A 20,721-nucleotide genomic window follows, 5' to 3' on the forward strand; every position below is an offset into this window, starting at 1 on the left:
GTTGTGAATTTTTAAAATTGAACATGCAACATTTAAGTGATTAATTGTACTGTATGTAAATGGAAAACATTTAATATTTGAAATAAATTCAGGTGTAAAATCATTTTCATATTTAACATTTTGTAGTAAGTGCGTAATACAATTAGAAAGTACATAATTTTATATTTGCCATTTTGTTTGATCAAGTTTTGTTTTTAATAACACAAAATATTTATATAGAATGAATTAAATTAGAAAATACAAACTGCGTACACATTTGAATCTCATCTGTCCATTTTCAAAATCAGCAGATCAGATCATCAGACAGGACTCAAACGGGCTTTAATGTAAAAATAATGTTGACTAAATGTAAACATCACATGGAAAGAAAAAGAAAAGGACATTTACTGGAGAATATTCAGCGGAAGACGCGCTGACCAACCAAACGGCGGTCAGCAGGCACTTGACGAGAGCACACGGAAGACAGACCAACTAATCACATACAATTCATTACACACGATGGATCAACTCATTTCTAATTAAAAACATATTTTTAAAAAAACAACCCAACAACACAAACCAGTGCATCATTTGCTCGCGCTAATCTCCGTTTTGGGCCTTGTTCTGTGCGGGCGCTCGTCCTAGCTGGAGTGCAAAGTGGCCCCTTTCGTCCACACTAACAGTTTAAAAGCACCACACCGCAATGCAGCTCATCACTAAACTGCAACTACAGTCTATAGGGGCAGGAACATTGTGTTATATATCATAAATATTACAATTGAAAAAGTGGAGCCGTGTTGTTGCATACAGTTCTTATTGCTCCAAGACCACTGGCTACCAGTCTCTTGTCTCTACCGAGTGGCAGGTGTGCATTAGTGGTTTTCAATAAGGAAGGAACGAGAGCAGAGGCGGGTGGGGGGAAAGGGGGGTTACTGGTGATCCAAAGTGGAATTACGGGATGGAACTGTTGATTCTACTGACTTGTGCAAAACATTTACACCACCAGAGGCGCCCATTCACTGGCCTTGCGTCCGTACTGTGAAAAGACGAGAAGACGACGTTAACATTCGACTTGACAAAATATTTCATTGTCACATTTGTCATTTAAACAACTTGGGCTTGGGCAATAGTGCCTTCAAATAGTCTTGCATTCTCATTTCCTTGTAATCCTTTTTTTATTTTTATTTTTTTAACTGAAACATGTTGCTGCCACAACAGAAACATTTTTCAATATCTACTCACCTGAATATCGGTGAGCTCTTTGTAGAACCTCTTGGCCAGGTCGGGTCCGTTCTGCATTGTTGGGATGTGGTACGTCTGAGATGGTATTCAGAAGTCAGTGTTTTGTTTGGACACAAGGGGGCGCTCACCAATGAAAAATAAACAAGCGCACCTGGCCCTTGTAGAGGAGGCTGCCCACTGGACACACCACGCAGGCGGTACCGGCGCCAAACACCTCCAGGACCCGGCCGGCGTTCAGAGCATCCAGCAGCTCCTTCATGCCCATCGTGCGCTCCGTCACTTTGAACTCGTCCTACAACGTTCAACATTTACAAGCCTTTTCCTTTCTCATGTGCTCATTATTAATCATCCGTTTCACTATAATCCAGTAATGAAGTCGAATCAGATTATTAGGTGAAAGTTAATACTTTACAATCAATGTATTTACATTTAATTAGATAATTAAATGAATATATTTGTACACTTTTGTGTTATTAGAGATGAATAAAATAAAATAACAAGTACAATTCATGATTTTACTATTTTAAATTAAAATAAATAAAAACACACATTGCACACTTATCTCATTTGTAGATGAGGTCAATAAAGTTTATGTTCAGTTGAAAAAAAATCATTAATTATATTAGAATGATCAAATATTCATTAATGCTACGTACAGAAGTAAAAGGTTTTGCCACGTTTTAAAAGATTTGTCATATACAGTAATCAATCAATCATATAGCCAGATTAATAAAAGTAAATTCATTTTGTAGATGAGAAGAAAAAAAAATAAGTACATTTAAATAATCCAACTTGTGACAAAAAAAAATGTAATTCAAGTTGACTTCTTTACAAATAAAATACCCATTCTCATATTTTTTTTTTTTTTACGAATGAATGTTAAATGATTCATTTGACCAATATTGTATTATTTCACCTTTACAATAAATCAATCGGCAAGTTATTTCATGATGTACGTGAATAAAAAAACATTTTAATGAAGCAATGTGAGGAAAAACTCACCCAGGTTCTTGCCAGGTCCAGCAGAGACTGTCTGGTGACTCCGGGAAGGATGATGCCGTCCAGAGGTGGTGTCAACAACTCTTTCTCTACACACGCGCGCACACACACACAAATAAATAAATTCCAATACATATATAAATATGCATACTAAAAATCCTGATGTAGTAATTCAGGAGGAGGAAATGAGTGAATTATTCCCTACTCCCGAATCGTTATAAATAAATAGAATTTATTTTATAGAGTGAAATGTGCTCGATGATAATTGATAAGCCTCATGTGAAGGTTTGTGTTGACTAATTGAATTACTCAATACAATACATTTGTTTATGTAACATGGCTTCATTATGGTGTATCTTTGCTATCTTGTAGAAACAACATCCTTTTTTAAGGCAGAGTGTCTATTGTTGACATGTACCTCCGTTGTGATTGGTCCAGTAGATGAAGAGGTTCATGGTCCCGACCTCGGTGATCTCCTCCTCGTCGCCGTACAACCACAGAACTTGCTGGCAGCCGCGCTGAACCGCCTCATTCTGAACCGCGATGGTCGGGCCGTAGTTCCTGCAAGAAATGAGCCGTCAAATACGCTTTGGTGTTTATTTGCTCCCAAAAACATATTTATACGTTTTTTTATGTTAAAAAAAAAATGCTATGATGCAACCTTTCAACTGCAAAGAACTCTTGAAGCAATGGTAGTTATTACAAAAACGGCCAGCAGGTGACAGCAGAGTATAAGAGATCAACCAGGGCCATGTTACAAAAAAGCCATTTTCTTCACGGTTTTAAACAGGTTTGTGAATACAGTGGAACCTTGGAGTTTGAACGTCTCGGAAATCGTACAAATCGGACTTCGACCCCCAAAAAATCGGAGAAAAAAATTCCTCTGAGTTTGACCTAATTTTCGGAGTCTGAACACCCAAGCAAAGCCGGACGGGTATATTGAACGGGTAGACGAGTCAAGCCGAGTGATGCCGAATTGCACACTTCGCGGTCGTCGGGACGAGGCGCTGCTCATTTGGAGTCAGAGCATGAACACTCCCGGAGGTGGTATGGCGGTGTTTCGACTTTCGCAAGTGCATTTGATTTTTTCCACGACAATTTTCTTCCAAAAACGGCCCAAAGAAAGCCAACGGTGCCATAGGCAACAAAGAAAAACAGAAGGAACCACAGTGGATTTAAGGAAGAAGATAATCTACTTCCGTAAATACTGGTGCGAGGACAACCATAAGGAAGGAACCCTTAGTAGTCTAACAGTATGCCCAATGTAAAATAGACAAACTCAGCACTGAACTAAAGAAAACGTTAGCATTTTATTTTCAATTTTTTTATTTTTATTTTATTTTACATAAATAGAAAATTATTTAAATTAGAAATAAATTAGAATATAATTTTTTTTGTTTTTGGAGCTTGGGAATTGCATTTACATTATTTCCTATCGGAATTATTTTTTCAGAGGTTGAACAATTCGGACTTTGAACACTTCACAGGAGGTACCACTGTAATAATGAAACTTAGCTATATTCTAATGCTAATTGCTGCAAAACGGAAACAGATAGAAATAAACTTTTTTTTCCCCTGATGAAAGAAGAGACTAATAATTGTTCCATGTTTTATAGGAATGGAACACAATATTCTGCGAGCGTTGCAAAATCAGTCCAAATCAAGTAAAACAGCCGGGAGCGAAGGGGGTTGCTTCATTGAAAATGGCTGCGAGTGAATGAGGTAAAAACAACAAATTGAATACAATTAATTTCTTTCTGCTCCAATTGTGATTTTTGTTTTGCTTTATATGTTAGCGTTAAGCTAACATATAATATTACTGTTGCTCTAATGTTCATGTTTTTTTCTTGTCGCTTTTCTGTGGAGGCGACTCACCCTCCCATCTTGTAGGCGCCGACCCCTCCTCTCCAGGCACGCACGAACGACGGGTCGGCCAGCAGCGAGACGGGGTTGAAGGAGCCCGTGGCGAAGTACGGCCCCACCGGACCCACGATCACGAAAAGCAACGCTTGGCTGGCTCGAGTCACACCCAGCGACGGCTGCAACGTAAAACAGACGGACAGATCAATAGAATGCCAGAGAAGATGCGATTACATCCCTAGAGATTTTCCGGAAGGTTCGTCGCGGGACTCGCCTCGATGCCGATGAAGGTGGGCCGGATGTAGAGGCTTGCCTCCTGGGAGTACGGAACCCACTCCTGGTCCAGCTCCACCAGCTTCTTGATACACTGCAGCAGTTCGCCTTTGTCGAACGTCTGCCAAACACGACGACCATCAAAAACAGCGTCAAAAAAGTGCCGGTGCGTCGACAACGGGTCGGAACTCACCGGAAGGCAGCTGCGCTCGGCGCTACGGTGCATGCGCTCCATGTTGAGCATTGGCCGGAAGAGACGCACGCGGTCGTCCACGCCGCGGAACGCCTTCATGCCTTCAAACAGCTGACACGCCACAACAACACGGTCAGGTTGATGCTGACATGATTCCGAAAATCCAAGGTGTGATCAAACACCGCCGGCGGCCGAACTGACCTCGATGGAGTAGTGCAGAGCGGAGCTGGCCGGGTGCAGCGAAAGGTTCTGGAAGGGTTTGATTCGGGGCGCGTCCCAGCCGCTGTCGGCCGACCATGACACGGTCAGCATGTGGTCCGAGAACTGCTTCCCGAACACCAGCGTGGACGGGTCGGGCTTGGCCGCGAGTTTTGCATTACGCTCCACCGTCAGGTCGGCGGCCTGCGGCGGCGCACCATCACCCCAATCATAACGACAGTGATCGTTTGTTTTTTTTTACAATACGACAATTATGTCTCATGACGAGGAGTAGAAGGGACACGCTCAAAAGAAATACAATAACACGACCACAAAAATGCAACATATTCATCTACATAAAAGGTTGCTTTTTTCCCCAAGATTTAAAAAAATATATATTTTCTGAAAAGTGGTTGTATATTTTTGAGTAAATAAGCCATATATATATTTTCAAGAAAAAAAATTATACAGTACATTTTAAAAACAATTTATTTTCAGTAAAAGTCTTCAAAAGTTGTATATGTACAATATTTTTGTTGTTGAGAATATTAACATATTTTGCAGTTAAAAACATTTATATCTTATGAGAGAAAAATTATGTGAATTTTATTTATATAAAATGTTTTCTGTGTATTATTAATTCAGCTATTTAGAAATAAAAAAGTTGTATATTGTATTTGAGGAAAATTGATACAATTTCCTTTTTTTAAAAGTACATTATAATGTAATAAACATTTGAGGGAAAAATAATTGTTTACTGTATATTTCAAATAAATTGTTTTGAGAGGGAAAAAAGTTGTATATATGTTTTATTTTTGTCTTTTTTTTTTTATATACGGAGTGAAAAAAGTTGGATATATACAGGAATAGTCATATTTTAATATTATTACTTTTTTTCTCCACAAAAAAATCGACAAAATTTTTCATCCAAAATACACAACCTCTTTTCTTGAATTGTTCAGCCGTTTTCCTAACAAAATACAACGGCATTCTTGTAGGATTTATTCCCCTCAAAATGATCCAAATTTATGATGAGTCTGCCTTGACTTTTGTGGTGTAAAGTGTGGCCCTTCTACCATTTAACACATAAAGTGCTTCAATTAGGAAGAATTCAACAACAGAGGGGAGAGTGCGAGGAAAAGCAGAATGTCAGGTTAAAGGGTGACACATCAAACATTCCCATGATGCTTTGCAGTGCGTTACCTTTAAGGAGCTGGCGAGGCGGCGCGGCGCCAAGGCCACAGAAAGCGTCTGACTCAATCTTTTGTGGACCACCTGACCGACACACATAAGTCAGCAGAGGTGAGCGAGCTTGTTCCGTCAACAGCTTACTAGTGGGTGTGCGGCGCTCTGAGCCAATCGGCTCGCCAGCTTGTCGCCCGTGCTATAAATAGAAACCTGACACGCTTCCCAGTGGCTAGGAAAACGTGTGTAAATATGATCATGTGGTGATTAGCCAAGTAACTAAGATGTGTTTGTTCAAATGGGAGCGCTGCATAACCCGAGAAAAGTCATTCATACACTGAATATTAGGGACGCAACTTTCAGACCGAGTTTGAGTCCAACGACTTTCATTTGAGCGCTGAGTGCTGATATCCGTTAATGTATTTATGGCTTGCAATTTTGATGAAAACATGTTTTATTTTTGATCAGATATTGTTAACTTTCATCAAACATGGACTACATTTACTCAAATGCACCGCTTCCTCTAAAAAGACGTATTTCTTTAAGGAAAAAAGTTGTAAATAATGTCATGAGAGATTTTTTAAATAAAAAGTTGGAATATTTACAAGAACAAAGATGTAATTCGTCTATATAAAAAGTTGAAATTTATGAAGTTGTAGTTTTCCCAAGATACAAATATAAATTCTAATTGAAGTCCCAGTTAACGAGTGAAGAAGTGCATTTCAAAAATATGACATTTTTCTTGTTATCCGGACATCAAGTGACTATTTCTTTGAACACGCCCCCTGCAGCGGGAAAGTAGCGGTCGCAGCGTTAATGGACTACAACGGCGAGGAGGGCAAAAACTAGCGTTTATCCGTCAACTTTCCGCCCAAGAGCTTTGACAGTCACTTTGATGAAAAGAACATGATATACATGCACGAGGTGGACAGGTTTGTGGGAGTCAGGCGTGGTTTTTTTCTTCCAACACTGACAAAATGGCTGCACTAACGCCCATTTTGGGATGCGTGACATCAACATCCGGATCTCTATTTTAAAGATTTGACTCTGGGAAAGTTTATTTGCTAGGATTTTTTAATTTATTTATTGCTTTGAATATGTGCATTAAAAATGAAAAGACCATTGTAAAAGTACCATGAGTGAAAAGAATCAAATAATTGCTAAACAATGTTAGCATAATTGCTTAATTCATTGTTAACTTAGTGTCTCAATATCAATAAAAAAAATACCAATCTGCTTATTTATATATTTATTTTTTTCTTAATGTGTCTAGATCGTTAATCAGCCAGGTCATGGTCAATCCAGTAAACTGGACTATTTATTAATGTTTGTTTTTTAACTTTATTTTTTCTTGTACATACAATAGTCAGTAAACAAACATTCAAAATATTACTTATGCTACTACAGCATATAGGCTAACTACTACAAGGCTAAGTAATTTTGGTAAAACAACACCTGATTTTGAAATTAATTTTCATCCATTTAGTTACCATTTATGTCACTTGCAAGTTCTTTCAATGACCATTGTGTTTTTTTATTTCTATTTGAGAAAAACACAACCCTAAAATTACTGACTGACAAAACAGCTAATAACATTTAGAAGCAAACAAGAGAAAACAATAGTTGCTTACCAAAATTGCTAAAATAACGTACATTGACAACACTTACAAAACATTTAAAAGTAAACAAAAAAAAAGTAGTTTAAAAAAAAGACTAATATTATATGGCATCACAACATGCGTTTTCAACAATATGAATTCATCACATGTACAGCGCATATAGAAGGAGATTTATAAGCAATAGTAATATGCACTTGCACACAATATTATTGTATTCTACAAACGGGTCGAACTTGATCATGAACGCAGGCTATGTGGATGATGCAACTTGTATTAGTGTTGAACGATGACGTCATGACATTCAATGCCAAATTTAAAACAAAGTTAGAAAATATAAACAGCGTCGAAAGTACAACAGCTCGCCAAACATTTGACTTAAAACAGGCAGTTTATTTTGTTTCATGGATATGCACTCAAACTTTGACGATTAATATTATCATTGGCACGACAAGCGCAAACTGCACAAGCGCAACCGTCCAAAAAATATCAAGGACATTCATAAAATCAGATCTGGGGACTTGACTGTATTTTATGCGATGCATTTGCATGGATGAACCCGTCGCTTTTACTTGACTAATTCAATGGAATGTACTGTGGTGCGTAGCGTCGGATCGCAAAAAAAAGAAAGAAAAAAAAGCCATTCTTTTGTCTGTTTCCCATTACAAAGTAAGTAAGCCGAATCCAAAAGTGAACCGTGACTACTCGCACCGTTTTTTCCCGTTAGTGTCATCGAGTCGTCACTTTTGTGCCTTTCGGCAGAAACGTGAAAATTCCCACATTTGAAACTGGAATTTCGTCCGAGCCCCTTTTTATGTTTTGTTTTTTTTTTTTTTAGCTCGGCGGTGTTCAGGCGGGACTCGGTAGCCCCAGTGGGTCCATTTAAACGCCATTTATCTCCTTTTATCTTCGTTATCTTTATTTGCTCTTTATCGGTGCGCTTAAAGTGAGGCATTAACTCGCCATGGTAAACAGATAACGACATTGGTCGCCTTTGGACTCACCAATCGGAAAGCTGCCATCTCCGCTCTGCTGTGTGCTCACTGATTATTTACTCGTGTGGAAACAAACCAGTAAAAGTTCCGCTTTCCAGTGTTACGCCTTTAAGCGCATACATTTAGTCATTAAATAAACTCTTTATAAAATTAATTTATGATTGCCATTCAAAGTTTGGCTTGGAAACGAAACGCTTGGAGCGAAATAACATTTTGAGATGAAAAAAAGTATTGTTGTTTGCCTTTTTTTTTAGGGGTGGAGGGACGGTGTTTTGACAAGTTCTATTGAAGAAATGCAACGAAGGAGTGACTCGAGCGTCAATTTTCATTGGCTGTAGCCTGTATGAGAACTGATAGCTGATTAGCTGATAGAGGGGTGGGGCTGGTTGTCAGTCAAGAATCCCAAAAAGACGACCAGTCCAAATCATTGACCAACATTTTTTTTTACAGACATACCGTATTTCATTGATACTTTGTAAAGTTGAAAATAGTAGTATCTGCTACAAAAAGTATGAAATACACAATTTAAATAAAAGTGAAATTTGCCGAATTGCATCATATGAGAAACTGTAAAATCAACTGTGTAGAAACAATAGAAAACACTTTGGAAAAAAATAGTACACGGAATTTAAAGTAGCGTTTCAAGCCTACATTAGGTTTTTCAAACGGGTTAGGGTTTCAAATTAGTTTCACTCTTAGGTTAGGTTTGCAATACAGGTTTGGGTTTCAAATTAGGAGGCCAAGACATGGTTGAGGTTCCAAAGAAGGGTTTCAATACTGGGTCCTGATCTCAAATGGGAGTTTGGAGTATCAATTACAGTTTTAAATTAGTGCCTGAGGTTAGGATTTTAAATTAGGATTTCACTCAGGGTCTATAATTTCAAAGTACGGTAGGCCCCGAAGCATGGATTTTGATTTCAAGTCAGGGATAATGCTAGAGTGTAGGTTTCAGGTTCTGGTTTCAAATTATATTATATACAGTGCTGCTCAAAAGCTTGTGAACCCTGTAGGGATGGTCAGATTTTTTGTATAAAATATAAAAATAACTTTACATGTTTAGTCATACCCCAATCTACAATGCTGACATTGAAAATAATGGACTTGAACAAAAAGAATGATAATATTGTCATGCATTATTGAGCAAAAGTTGTTGATTTAAGAAAACTCAGATTTCATGAGTGCAAAAGTATGTGAACCTCTCACTTAATCAGACATTGCACCTCCTTTTGCAATGAGAACTTCATCCAAACACTTTCTTTAGTGACCTATCAGTCTTTCACATCTACTTTTTTGCCACTCTTCCTTGCAAAATGCAGCAAGTTGAGAGAGGTTGGATGGGCGTCTAGCATAAACTGCCCGCTTCAGGTCCCGCCACAGTATTTTGAAATAATTTAAGTCAGGATTTTGACTGGGCACATCCAGAACATGAATCTTGTTGTTTTCAGACATGCCTTGGTTGTATTGCTGGAATGCTTTGGATTATTGTCATGTTGCATAATCCATCTTCTACCAGGCTGTAATTTCACAAAGGACGGCTTCAGGTTTTGTTCCAGGATTTCACAATATTCCTCTGAATTCATGATTCCCTGGACTATGTGGAGTTGAGGATGAAAAGCCAGCCCAGAACTGAACAGTCTCACCACCCTGCTTCACTTAAGGGAGAAAGTTATTTTGCTGGTGTTATCTTTTTACCAAACATGACTGTTTTAGTTGTGACCAAACAGTTTAATTCTGGACTCATCTGTCCACAGAAGGGACTTCCAAAAAGCTTCCGGTTTGTCCAGGTACTCGCTGGCAAAGTTGAGATGGGCAGCTTTGATATTTTTTGTGAGCAGAGCCTAACAATTCTTCCATGAAAGCCTTGTCGATGGACTTTTCGTCTGATTGTTGAAGCATGCACATGTGTCCCAAAAGAGGTCTGCAAATCCCTTGATGTGATGTTCGAGTTGGCTTTTTATCTGAATTATCATTTGTCTTGTGGTTCTTGCTGATATTTTAGAAGGTCGTCCACTTTTAGGCTGGATTGTAGTAATTTTCAGTGTTCTCTAGTTGCAGATGATCTGCTTCACAGTGGAATGATGAAGCTCAATAAAAAAAAACGACTTTATAGCTTTCCCCAGACAGATGTGCTGTCACTAGCCACTTCCTGAGGTCCCCTGAGATTTATCTTCCTCTCAGCATGACTGACCAGTATGGGTTCACTTGGGTAAGACTAAAGTGATGTGGTTTTGTTTCTGTTTAAGTCAGTGATGCACAATTTCTTCGCTAAACTTCTCATTTCATTGGTCCATTTCAGTGGCTAGTTTAGCTACCAATTTGTTCTACCTGATCCTTAACTGCTTGTTTTAAGCAATGCAGTTCCGGGTTCACTTACTTTTGCACATACATGAATTGACCAAAAACTCTTTTTAATTTAGTTTTGACTACACAATTGATAAAAAAAAAAAAGAACAATGCATTGAAATGCTAAACCTACACCTGTTATTTCATATAAAATGTAATTGTTCCGATTGAACAACAACACCAGGTTGAAACAATTATATATATATATATATATATATATATATATAAATATAAAGTATGGTTAGTTCCATAATTCTAGTGTACAATTTATTCTTGAAATGTGTGACATAGTTTGTAGAGTGAGATCATGAGTTGTTGTTCCATCATAAATAATGAAGTCATGAGTGGAAGCTGACACCGGCAACATTTCCGCTTGCATGCAGGTTAGTCAGGTAGAGCCTGACTAACCTGCACCCTTCAAATTAGCTTTTGCCATGCTCTATAAAAAAAAAATCTATAATAATCATAAACAGGAAGAGCTGAGAGGTAAATATAGCTTTTCAGTTTCACTCCCACATATCAGCACCAATTCACTTGATATTCAACAAGTAGGTTCATTGCTGTCACACTTTTGTGGTAAAACATCAAGGTCGAGGTCAAAGTTCAAGGTCACAACAATGTCAAACAGGGTTAACCAAAACTTGGTGGATGTGTAGTTGGTAGACAGCCACTTAATTGGTTTTATTTCCATGAACAAGTGGTGTTTACCTTTAGGAGATGGCCTCAGGTCAAAGTTCACCAACTGCAACGTCAAAATTTAAATTGAAACAACCCATATAGAGTCATACGTTAAAAACTAAAGATCCCGATGAGTACTTTCCAGTTCTGTAATTATGTTATCAATATGTACTGATTTGATGAGGTATGACCAACAATATGTTTAATTTTGAAAATGCCACCAGTATATGATATTTGATGATAAATGAATGCACTTACAAAAGTTTTTACTTGTAGTATTCCAATAAAAAATAAAATAAAAACGAAACCATAGGCAGTTGTTTAAAGGCAAACAAAATTTCCACTTGACTTTTGGGACTTCAAACCGTTGTGCTGTGGTAACTGTCTCCCTCTGGTGGGCCAGTAATGATCTACATGATTTCTACTGGATGACGTCAACTCAAGAAATAAAATAAAAAAACAAAACATTTGTGAGGTAACAAGTGCTCAAAGAAGACGAATTAAGTTTTGAAATATTAATAAATATCCTCACTACATAAAAATAAAACAAAAATGAAATTATTTGATTTTTTTTCTTTTCTGCTAGTGCTACTACTTTAATGCCTACTTTAATGCACCCTTACTGTTGTTGTTGTTTATTGGAAAATATAAAATTCGAAATTGATCATAAAATAAAAATTTAAGCAGCAAGTTTAATCATCTGGCAATTTAACTCCATCATTTTACATTCAATTTAATTTCCATTGATTTAGTTCCTAAAGATTGCGTCATACGTCATTAAAAAGAGCTTATACAGAAACAGGAAACCGTAACAAACAGTATAAAAAACAATTATTTCTGAATCACTATCCAGTCATGTGCAGTATGTATGGGGTCATGTTTTGTGAGCCTGTGTGTGTATGTGCGGGCATTTCCCGGGGCAAAGCAGGCAAACAGCCAGTGGCGGTGTTGGCCTTTGGAGAAGCTGCAAGATTAAATTTCGGCCTTACAGCTTTTCCTGATGAGCGTAGAGGGAGAGAAAGTGAGCGGGCAAGCGCATGAGTGTGGGGGCGTCCTCACCAAGTGGCCCACAAACACGCCGAACGATCAGTGATTAACACCAGGTGCCTCTGACCTCCCCCTACCAAACTCACTAGAGGACCCCGAAGAGGACACCATCAGCATGTTTGAGGGGACGGTGGACCTCCCGACGAGGAACGGGTCAACTGTGAGGGCACGCTGAGCAGGTGGCAGTCATGGGTGTGACACTCATTAGTTGAATCCACAGGAATCAACAAGGTAAGACTCATTTCCTGCAATTTAGAGCAGACATTCTCAAACTGGGGTCCCCAGACATCTAGGGTTTATGAGTCATAGTTTAGGGATTATTTGCAATAATTTATGTCATGTAATAAAATAAAAAAGTTCAGCTCTACATATGGGGACTGCTTCCCAGCAAAGCAAAGATCACAAAGCAATTGTATTCCTCGGTTATTTGCAGGGAATAGGGACAGAGCCGTGCCACAAATGGCAAAAATTAACAATTGACTCTGCGATGACTTACGTGTAAATAAAAGTCCCCAACTCACTTTCACATAGTTCCTATACACGAAGATGCCACCAAAGTTATACTTGAAGTGTTTTTAACAAGCAAAAATCGCAGTATAGGTTCCTCCCAAAATTCGGATAATATTGTAGGTAAATCCCCAAATGCTGAATCATGAATATGCTGGGGTCCACTTTACAGTGTACAATTAAATGGTTTCACACCATAACTGCCCTCTCATGGAAACCCAAACTTCAATAAATGGATTTTGAGTCATTAAAAGTACTCTTGTTGCGGTTCAAGGTTGTGAGATGGCAAGCCCAGACAAGGACGACGGAGGCAAAGACAAGCGTCCCTCTGAGGACGAGGAAAAGCAGGCCAAAGATGAGCACAATCAGCAAGAGAGGGCGAGCGGAAAGGCGGTGGTGCCGTCGTCCGGTGATGACACAAAGCGGGACAAGCGGCGTCCGCGGTGCAGGAGCGGCTGGGCCCTGACCGAGCGTTTGGCCATCAACGTGTCAGGCATGCGTTACGAGACCCAGCTGCGGACCGTCGCCCAGTTCCCCAAGTCCCTACTGGGAGACCCCCGTAAGCGGGTGCGCTACTTTGACCCTGTGCGAAACGAGATCTTCCTTGACCGCAGCCGGGTGTGCTTCGAGGCCATCCTGTACTTCTACCAGTCAGGCGGCAGACTGCGGCGGCCCGCCAACGTGCCGCTGGACGTGTTCCTGGAGGAGCTGCGCTTCTACCAGCTGGGCGAAGACATTCTGGACCGTTTCAAGGAGGATGAGGGCTTCCCCAAGGAGGAGGAGCGAGCTCTGCCCAGCGGGGAGCTGCGCCGCCGCCTTTGGATGCTCTTCGAGTACCCCGAGTCATCCAGCGGTGCCCGCATCATTGCCATCATCAGCGTCCTGGTCATCATTATCTCCATTCTCATCTTCTGCCTGGAAACCCTGCCCGAGTTTAGGAATGAGAAGGAGCAGAGGGAGGTAGGTGGTAACACTGACACAGTCGCAATTAAAGTTGTTCTAATGCTTACAAACTGTTCCCAGTAAACCGACATGAGGTTAGTTTGTTTTGCTAGCTGGACTGTAAAGTTAGCATAGCTTACAGATCACACTCCATCGCTTTCTGGACGTAGCCGCTGCACTATGTATCATAGCATAGTGGAAAGTTAGCAAGTTATACTTCAACATCATACAGTTGACAATGACAAGTTGTCAACCTGGCCTGGGGGTTGGGTTGAGGTTGCAGTTCCCTGTCCACTGGGATAGACTTTGTCCCACAGTCTAAAAACGCATAGGTTAGATTCACGGCGGACTCTGAATTGTTGGTAGAACTGTAGATGTGGGAGATGTGTCCTGTGCTGCAGTTGACAAGTGATAAATCCAAGTTGTAGTACACTCCAAGGTTGACTGGGATCCACCCCAGCTTTGTCCCATTGTCCAAATTCGTCTATGTTTGGTTCATGTGAAAGGCTCTGTATTGTTGGTAGAGCAGCAGATCTGGAAATGTCAGTCCAGACTTTGGGGGCTGACTACAAAGTCAGCCCCCAAAGTCTGCTGTGATAGCCTTGTTGTCCCACAGTCCCAAAATGTGCAGTTCGTTCATTTAAAAGACTTTGAATTGTTGGCAGATTTGTAGAACTGAATTGAGTCATGTCCCGTGATTGACTGGTAATCAGTCCAGGGTGTTGTCTCAAAGACCGCCGGAATAGACCCCAGTTTCCCAGTGAAGCTGAATGGGATACTTGAAAGAAAACGGATGGGCTACTGGATGGACATTCCCAACACAAGGATGCATGGTGCTAAATCGGAGGCTAGGTGACAGGGCGCAAAGAGGGTGGTAATGTGGTGAACATGGGGAGGACATCAGGTGGTAACAGGTGTCCCCTTTTAAGTGTGTCGTTTCTGAGGGTTTGGGGCGGCAAAGAGAACAGCGAGTCAAGCTTCAGATGAACTACATTCCTAGAAGATGGAGGGAAGGAAATCAGCAAGATATGTCCTTGAGTATCCAGGAAGCAGATTAAACAAGTCCTGAGAGTGAGAGTGAGGATGGGAGAGCACATTTAGATGCAGACGATATTCCAGAAGTCAAGGTAGAGCAAAGTGCACAGAGGCAAGGAAAGCAGATGAGGCACTCTCATGTTACCCCTCTGAGATGTAGACCTCTAAATATAGATGAAGGATAAGCCATCCAGATATGATTATATGTATTAATAAACTCGTACACACTGAAAACAGCACTATGATGACATGAGGGTTACCAAAGCAAATCAGGCCGGAGCATAGGGGGTTAGGTTTGAACTAGGATTCGGATTTTGGTCAGAGATAGGGGCTAGGGTTTTGTTTTGGATTAGGGCTTGATTGAAATGAGCTAGAAACATGACTATGCTATCTCCACCACTAAACGTCCAATCAGCTTGCACTTACATCATAATATACAGCTCGTAGCCACAAGGGGGCATATTTTCATGGTGTTTTAGGATTGCTTGATATTAGGTTTCTCCATGCAGCTTCTAGTGGTTATTCTGGTTAACATGACAGTGTTGATGAGTTAATTCATCTGGTTCCTTATTGAAGAACAAAGGCAGGGAGACAACTGTGAGGTGATGATAAATGCAAGAGTGGCGGTATGTAGCGGTACATCCAAGTCGGATTAAATCCTACTTAACGTATGTGAAGATGCATGTGGGTAAAAAAGGAAGTCCGAACCGTCAGGACTCAGGACTGACGAAGCAATGTGTCAAAACCACAACATACAACAAGTCCTGCGCTGCTACACTGTTAACCACAAACCTGCAAAGGTAACTCGACCCATCTCGTTAGTGCCAAATCCTATCAAGTCGCCCACTTCTGAGAAAACGAGTCTGTGTCAGTGTGAAACTCAAGTCCATCTTTTTAAATATAGACCTGGAAATTAAAGTCCGGGTGGAAAATGAATTCAGACCAAGTGAAAACGGAGGAGCGGTAAATGTTAGCATCAATGTCAACATCTTGTAATGTGCTGAGGAACCACTTCCATCCTTGTTTTGTCTTACATGACCATGTCACCATGGTGATACGTGGCAGAAACCTTCACATCAAAGAACAATGAATGGACATGTGTGTGCCTAACTATCAAACTGTACTATAGTACCCTAACAAAATGGTGCTGAAAAGAGGGACGTTGGAGCTTTTGACAATTGGAAATGCTGAAAAAGAAAGTAGCTGCAAATATTCCTGTATATTGCGACTGAGTAACGTATTCCTACTTAACCTAAATAATGACTTGGCTTAAAATGGGCAGACTGGAATGGACTTGCTTTACTTTATCCACAGTAATTATGGAATTGCTTGAAACTTGGAAGGTTAGGAATTGAGATTTACTTATGACTTGCTCCTTTCTCTTTGTCTCTCAGAGGTTCAGCAGCGCTCTTCACTCGGCCGTCAGCAACGAGACCCTCTCACCCTCGCCGGTCTTCACCCTCTTCCAGGACCCCTTCTTTATCGTGGAGACCATCTGCATCTTTTGGTTTTCGTTTGAGCTCATTATACGCTTCAGCTGCTGCCCCAGCAAGATGCACTTCTTCAAGGACGTCATGAACACCATCGACTTCTTCGCCATCATTCCTTACTTCGTCACGCTGGGCACGGAGATGGCCAGGGACAAAGGGGCGCAGCCCTCTGTGTCGCTCGCCCTCATCCGGGTCATCCGGCTCGTGAGGGTCTTCAGGATCTTTAAGTTGTCTCGACACTCCAAAGGTCTCCAGATCCTGGGCCAGACGCTGAAGGCCAGCCTGCGAGAACTCGCCCTGCTCATCTTCTTCCTCTTTATCGGAGTCATCCTATTCTCCAGCGCAGTCTACTTTGCCGAGGTGGACCGCCCGGACACGTCCTTCACCAGCATCCCTGAGGCCTTCTGGTGGGCTGTGGTGTCCATGACGACGGTGGGCTATGGTGACATGTACCCAGAGACGGTGGGCGGCAAGTTGGTGGGCTCCATGTGCGCCATCTCCGGCGTGCTCACCATCTCGTTACCCGTGCCCGTTATCGTGTCCAACTTCAGCTATTTTTATCACCGTGAGATGGAGCGGGACGACACGACCGAGTACCAACACGTATCCACGTCTCTCTGGGAAGATGATGATGAAGATGACGAGGAAGAGATGGATGAAGGGCCTGAGGACACGCGGGAAGGTGTACCACTTTACGAAAGGAACAGCAAAGCAGACGGAGAGCTTGGTGGAGTGAACTTTCTTCTCAGAGAACCTCTTGTTACCCAGGTGTGAAGGGACAACAGAAGGGGGGTTGGTAATAGTAGCAGTAATGACAATCAAAAGGAGACATGGACAGTGGGAACCCACAAACAATGTCATAAAGATCAAATGACTTTTCACTCAGCCAGACGCCAGAGATGCAGAGGAACATCTGTTTAACACTTTCCCGGGAGTGCTCCATTCAGTCAATGCCATATTATACGATTTTTAAGTTTGCAACACATTTTTGCTCTTTGAAAAGCTCATTACAGCTAAATGGCATTTTTGGGGTATCTGCATGAGTGGCATGTGTTTTTCGGCAAGGTTGACATGAAAATTAACCCAGATAAATGCAAGCCCTGATAAAGCTTTACGGTCATTAGAAACCGTCCAAATTCTTCTCTGCTTAAAACGAACCCTGACTGTAATGTAAAGTTTGCTCTATATGATTTATTTGGTTGTTGCTTTTTTCAAATGTTTTTATTTGAACGAATTTTCTCCTTTTTTTCATCACACAAAAGACAAACGTCACAAACATAAACAACAAACCCCTTTCTGACAGACAAGCTAAACCAAGGAGTATGCAAACAAAACAAATATAATTCTGTCACGACACACAAAAAACGGACATCACAGACATGAACAAAAAACTCAAAACATACGGTACTTGTTAGAAACATACACATTCACATAACCTACAGATATTTACACGTACACATATCCTACTCCACACTCACACACATATACACACAAACACAATATATTCCTGGTGCTACTTTCAACATACAGTCGTTATGGAAGAAAGAGAAGACAAAACATTCAGAAGACCCCAAAAAAATTTAATAATTTATAGACTCATTTTTCCAATTGAATACATCTCGTAGAAACTTTATTTGTACGTACGCCACCATTGTTATTCACGTCACATTCATTCAGTGCGTAGTGACGTAGAATGGCGGCTGGCTCTCTGCCAAGCAATGCAAAATGAACATAAAGAAAGAGAGGTAAGCCTTGTAGTGTTCCTAAAGAAACAACATGCGATCGGGGGAGTCACCCTCCACCACGGCGTGCTCTCGTCATTCACCAGACGCATTCAAGAGTTTTGATCGTCCCTTTAGGAACGCTACGGAGGCTTACCCCGCTTTCTTTCTAGGCTACCCGTTTCGTATTCAGCATAGGGCCGTCCGCCATTCTACGTCACTACGCACTGAATGTGTTGTGATGTTCCTTTTAACTAATTTGCTCCCAAAAACGTATAAATATGTTCTATTTTAAATATTACCATGCTCCCAAAGACGTATTTAAACGTTTTAAATGTTTTTTTTTTTAAATACAAGAGCATATAGAAGGATTTGATACAACCTCTGAACTGAAGAGAATGCTTGAAGCAATAGTAGTTATTACAAAAACATCCAGCAGGTGGCAGCAGAGTATAAGAGACCAACCAGGGCCATGTTGCAAAAAGCTCTTTACACCACTATTTTAAACAGATTTGTGAATAATGATGAAACTTAGCTATATTCTAATGCTAATTGCTGCAAAACGGTAACATGTACAAATATACTTTTCTTTCCTGATGATGGAAGAGACTCTAATCTTTCTTTTGGTAGGTTCCATGTTTAGCAATAGAACACAATATTCTGTGGGCAAAATCCAGTGGAACAGCTAGGAGTGAAGGGGGTTGCGTCAGTGAAAATGGCTGGGAATGAATGAGTTAAAGGCAAACAATGTGCTCATATTCTGTCAAATTTGTCTGTCTGTGTAGATATCCCCACACATCAAATTGGCTGCAAATCAGTCATGTGGGTGTACTCTACTGAAAGATGTATAAATACTTCCAAAATATGTCTAATACACCAATTTTTACATGAAAGGGTCTTCATTTACTATTAGGGGTACAAGCTAGCTAAGATAATGAGGCAAGCATTGGTGGCTAAATTTCACTGTTTATCCTTATAGTGTTTGCTCTTGAGTAGTTTAGCACAATTTCCTTCTGCAACTTTAAGATGGTGGATGTCAACTTAAAAGCAACACTGCTGCTAACCATACAAATGAATTCTGTGTCAAGTTTACTTTTTGTCAGACTAAATGGGGGTAACAAGTGCAAACAACTGCATGATCTTTAGTGTCAATAAATTTCTTTGCTCAAATACGCCTGTTGACTTTGTGACTTGCGCGGAATGTACGACAGTCCTTTTTTCCCCTCAGAATGGATGAGCTTCTCTTGAGCGCTTTTTTTTCTACGTATTTTCGCCATATCTTTTTACATAGTTCTCTGGTTGTGTGTGTGTGTGTGTGTGTGTGTGTGTGTGTGTGTGTGTGTGTGGTATAGTGAAGTTGTTTTCAAATAAAATGAGACATCGCTATATAAAACTCACAGTGGACCTGCAGGCTGGTCCAGCTGCTGCGTTTCATTTGCAAGGCGGTGACATCAACATCCTTCTTGAAGTAATCTTCATGCTAATGGACGCCACATTGTTCTTTGATTTGCTTTGTTTTGACGTGAAGAGTCACGATTGACGTTTCTGGGCCAAGACTCCCATTAAGGACAATTCATTAGGTACACATGATGAATGCTCACTTTTGATTGACACTAATTTCATGATGTGTATATTATTGTGATTGTGAAACACCAGCTGTGTGTAGTCTTCTGGTGACCTTAATTAGCAACAGGAGAGATCGAAATATGAAGACTGGATCTCCTTATAGATTAATATCCACAGTCCACACACATATAACTGATTAATAATTAATCTGTCTGTAAATCTGTGTTGTTTTAAATTAATCCCGACCAGAAGAAAGTGTTCAGTAATGGAATGTCACAAAGAGAGAAACACTGCCAACGTTTGCGGGGACTCAGATTGGCCTTTGATGTTTTCAGAAAACGCAGATTTGGGCATACATAGTGTAAAACAGATCGAAATACTATTTATGATTATTTCTTTGTTGTATAAATCAAATGTTTTCTTGTGTTGTAGGCTACTAAATCAACTGCATGTTAGGCTCTGACAAAACAAAACAAAAAAAAAAACAGCTCCACAGTCTACAGAACCTCTGATGATAAATTAAATAGCTCTCATGTTTAAGGACGTCGGTAAAGTTCGAGAGTGGTGTAATTAACACGAATGGCAGCAGAGGTCAATGTTTCTCAGTATGAATGAAGTGCCGTACAGTGCATAAAGTAAACACATGCATTACGTCTGTGCTTATAGTTCATATTTTACCTATCGACTCTACCCATCACTCTATATAGCCTACCTAACTACCCAGATATCTCAAATAAACGTAACCATCAACCTAAATATCATTCAAATTCAACATCTATCTATCCACCTACCTACGCAACAATCAACCAACATACCAATCAACTTAAGGTAACGAGTACTTTCCCATCTATT

At 40.3% G+C, this 20,721-nt stretch overlaps 2 protein-coding genes across 3 annotated transcripts; one reads left to right on the forward strand and one right to left on the reverse strand.

Moving 5' to 3' along the window:
- Window positions 1-304: 304 nt before the first annotated feature.
- bcat2 (branched chain amino-acid transaminase 2, mitochondrial) lies at window positions 305-8,740 on the reverse strand. The gene is made up of 11 exons (XM_086091252.1): window positions 8,550-8,740; window positions 5,948-6,019; window positions 4,748-4,948; window positions 4,547-4,657; window positions 4,355-4,474; window positions 4,096-4,259; window positions 2,639-2,781; window positions 2,224-2,309; window positions 1,373-1,513; window positions 1,222-1,296; window positions 305-1,015 (listed from the first exon to the last, which is right to left on the reverse strand). Exons 1-11 carry the CDS (start codon window positions 8,565-8,567, stop codon window positions 974-976), a joined length of 1,173 nt encoding a protein of 390 aa, XP_085947378.1. The 5' UTR covers window positions 8,568-8,740; the 3' UTR covers window positions 305-973.
- Window positions 5,975-19,356, forward strand: kcna7 (potassium voltage-gated channel, shaker-related subfamily, member 7). 2 transcript variants are annotated; one of them, XM_086091241.1, is made up of 4 exons: window positions 5,975-6,046; window positions 12,700-12,839; window positions 13,390-14,075; window positions 16,487-19,356. In XM_086091241.1, exons 3-4 carry the CDS (start codon window positions 13,398-13,400, stop codon window positions 17,354-17,356), a joined length of 1,548 nt encoding a protein of 515 aa, XP_085947367.1. In that variant the 5' UTR covers window positions 5,975-6,046; window positions 12,700-12,839; window positions 13,390-13,397; the 3' UTR covers window positions 17,357-19,356. The 2 variants fall into 2 exon arrangements, with proteins under 2 accessions (XP_085947367.1, XP_085947361.1); XM_086091235.1 differs by lacking the exon at window positions 5,975-6,046 and having other exon boundaries at window positions 12,638-12,839.
- The last annotated feature ends 1,365 nt before the right edge of the window (window positions 19,357-20,721 follow it).

This window comes from Leptonotus elevatus, chromosome 1 (genome assembly GCF_054856555.1).
Source record: "Leptonotus elevatus isolate MCC_2025b chromosome 1, RoL_Lele_1.0, whole genome shotgun sequence".
NCBI classification, from domain to species: domain Eukaryota; kingdom Metazoa; phylum Chordata; class Actinopteri; order Syngnathiformes; family Syngnathidae; genus Leptonotus; species Leptonotus elevatus.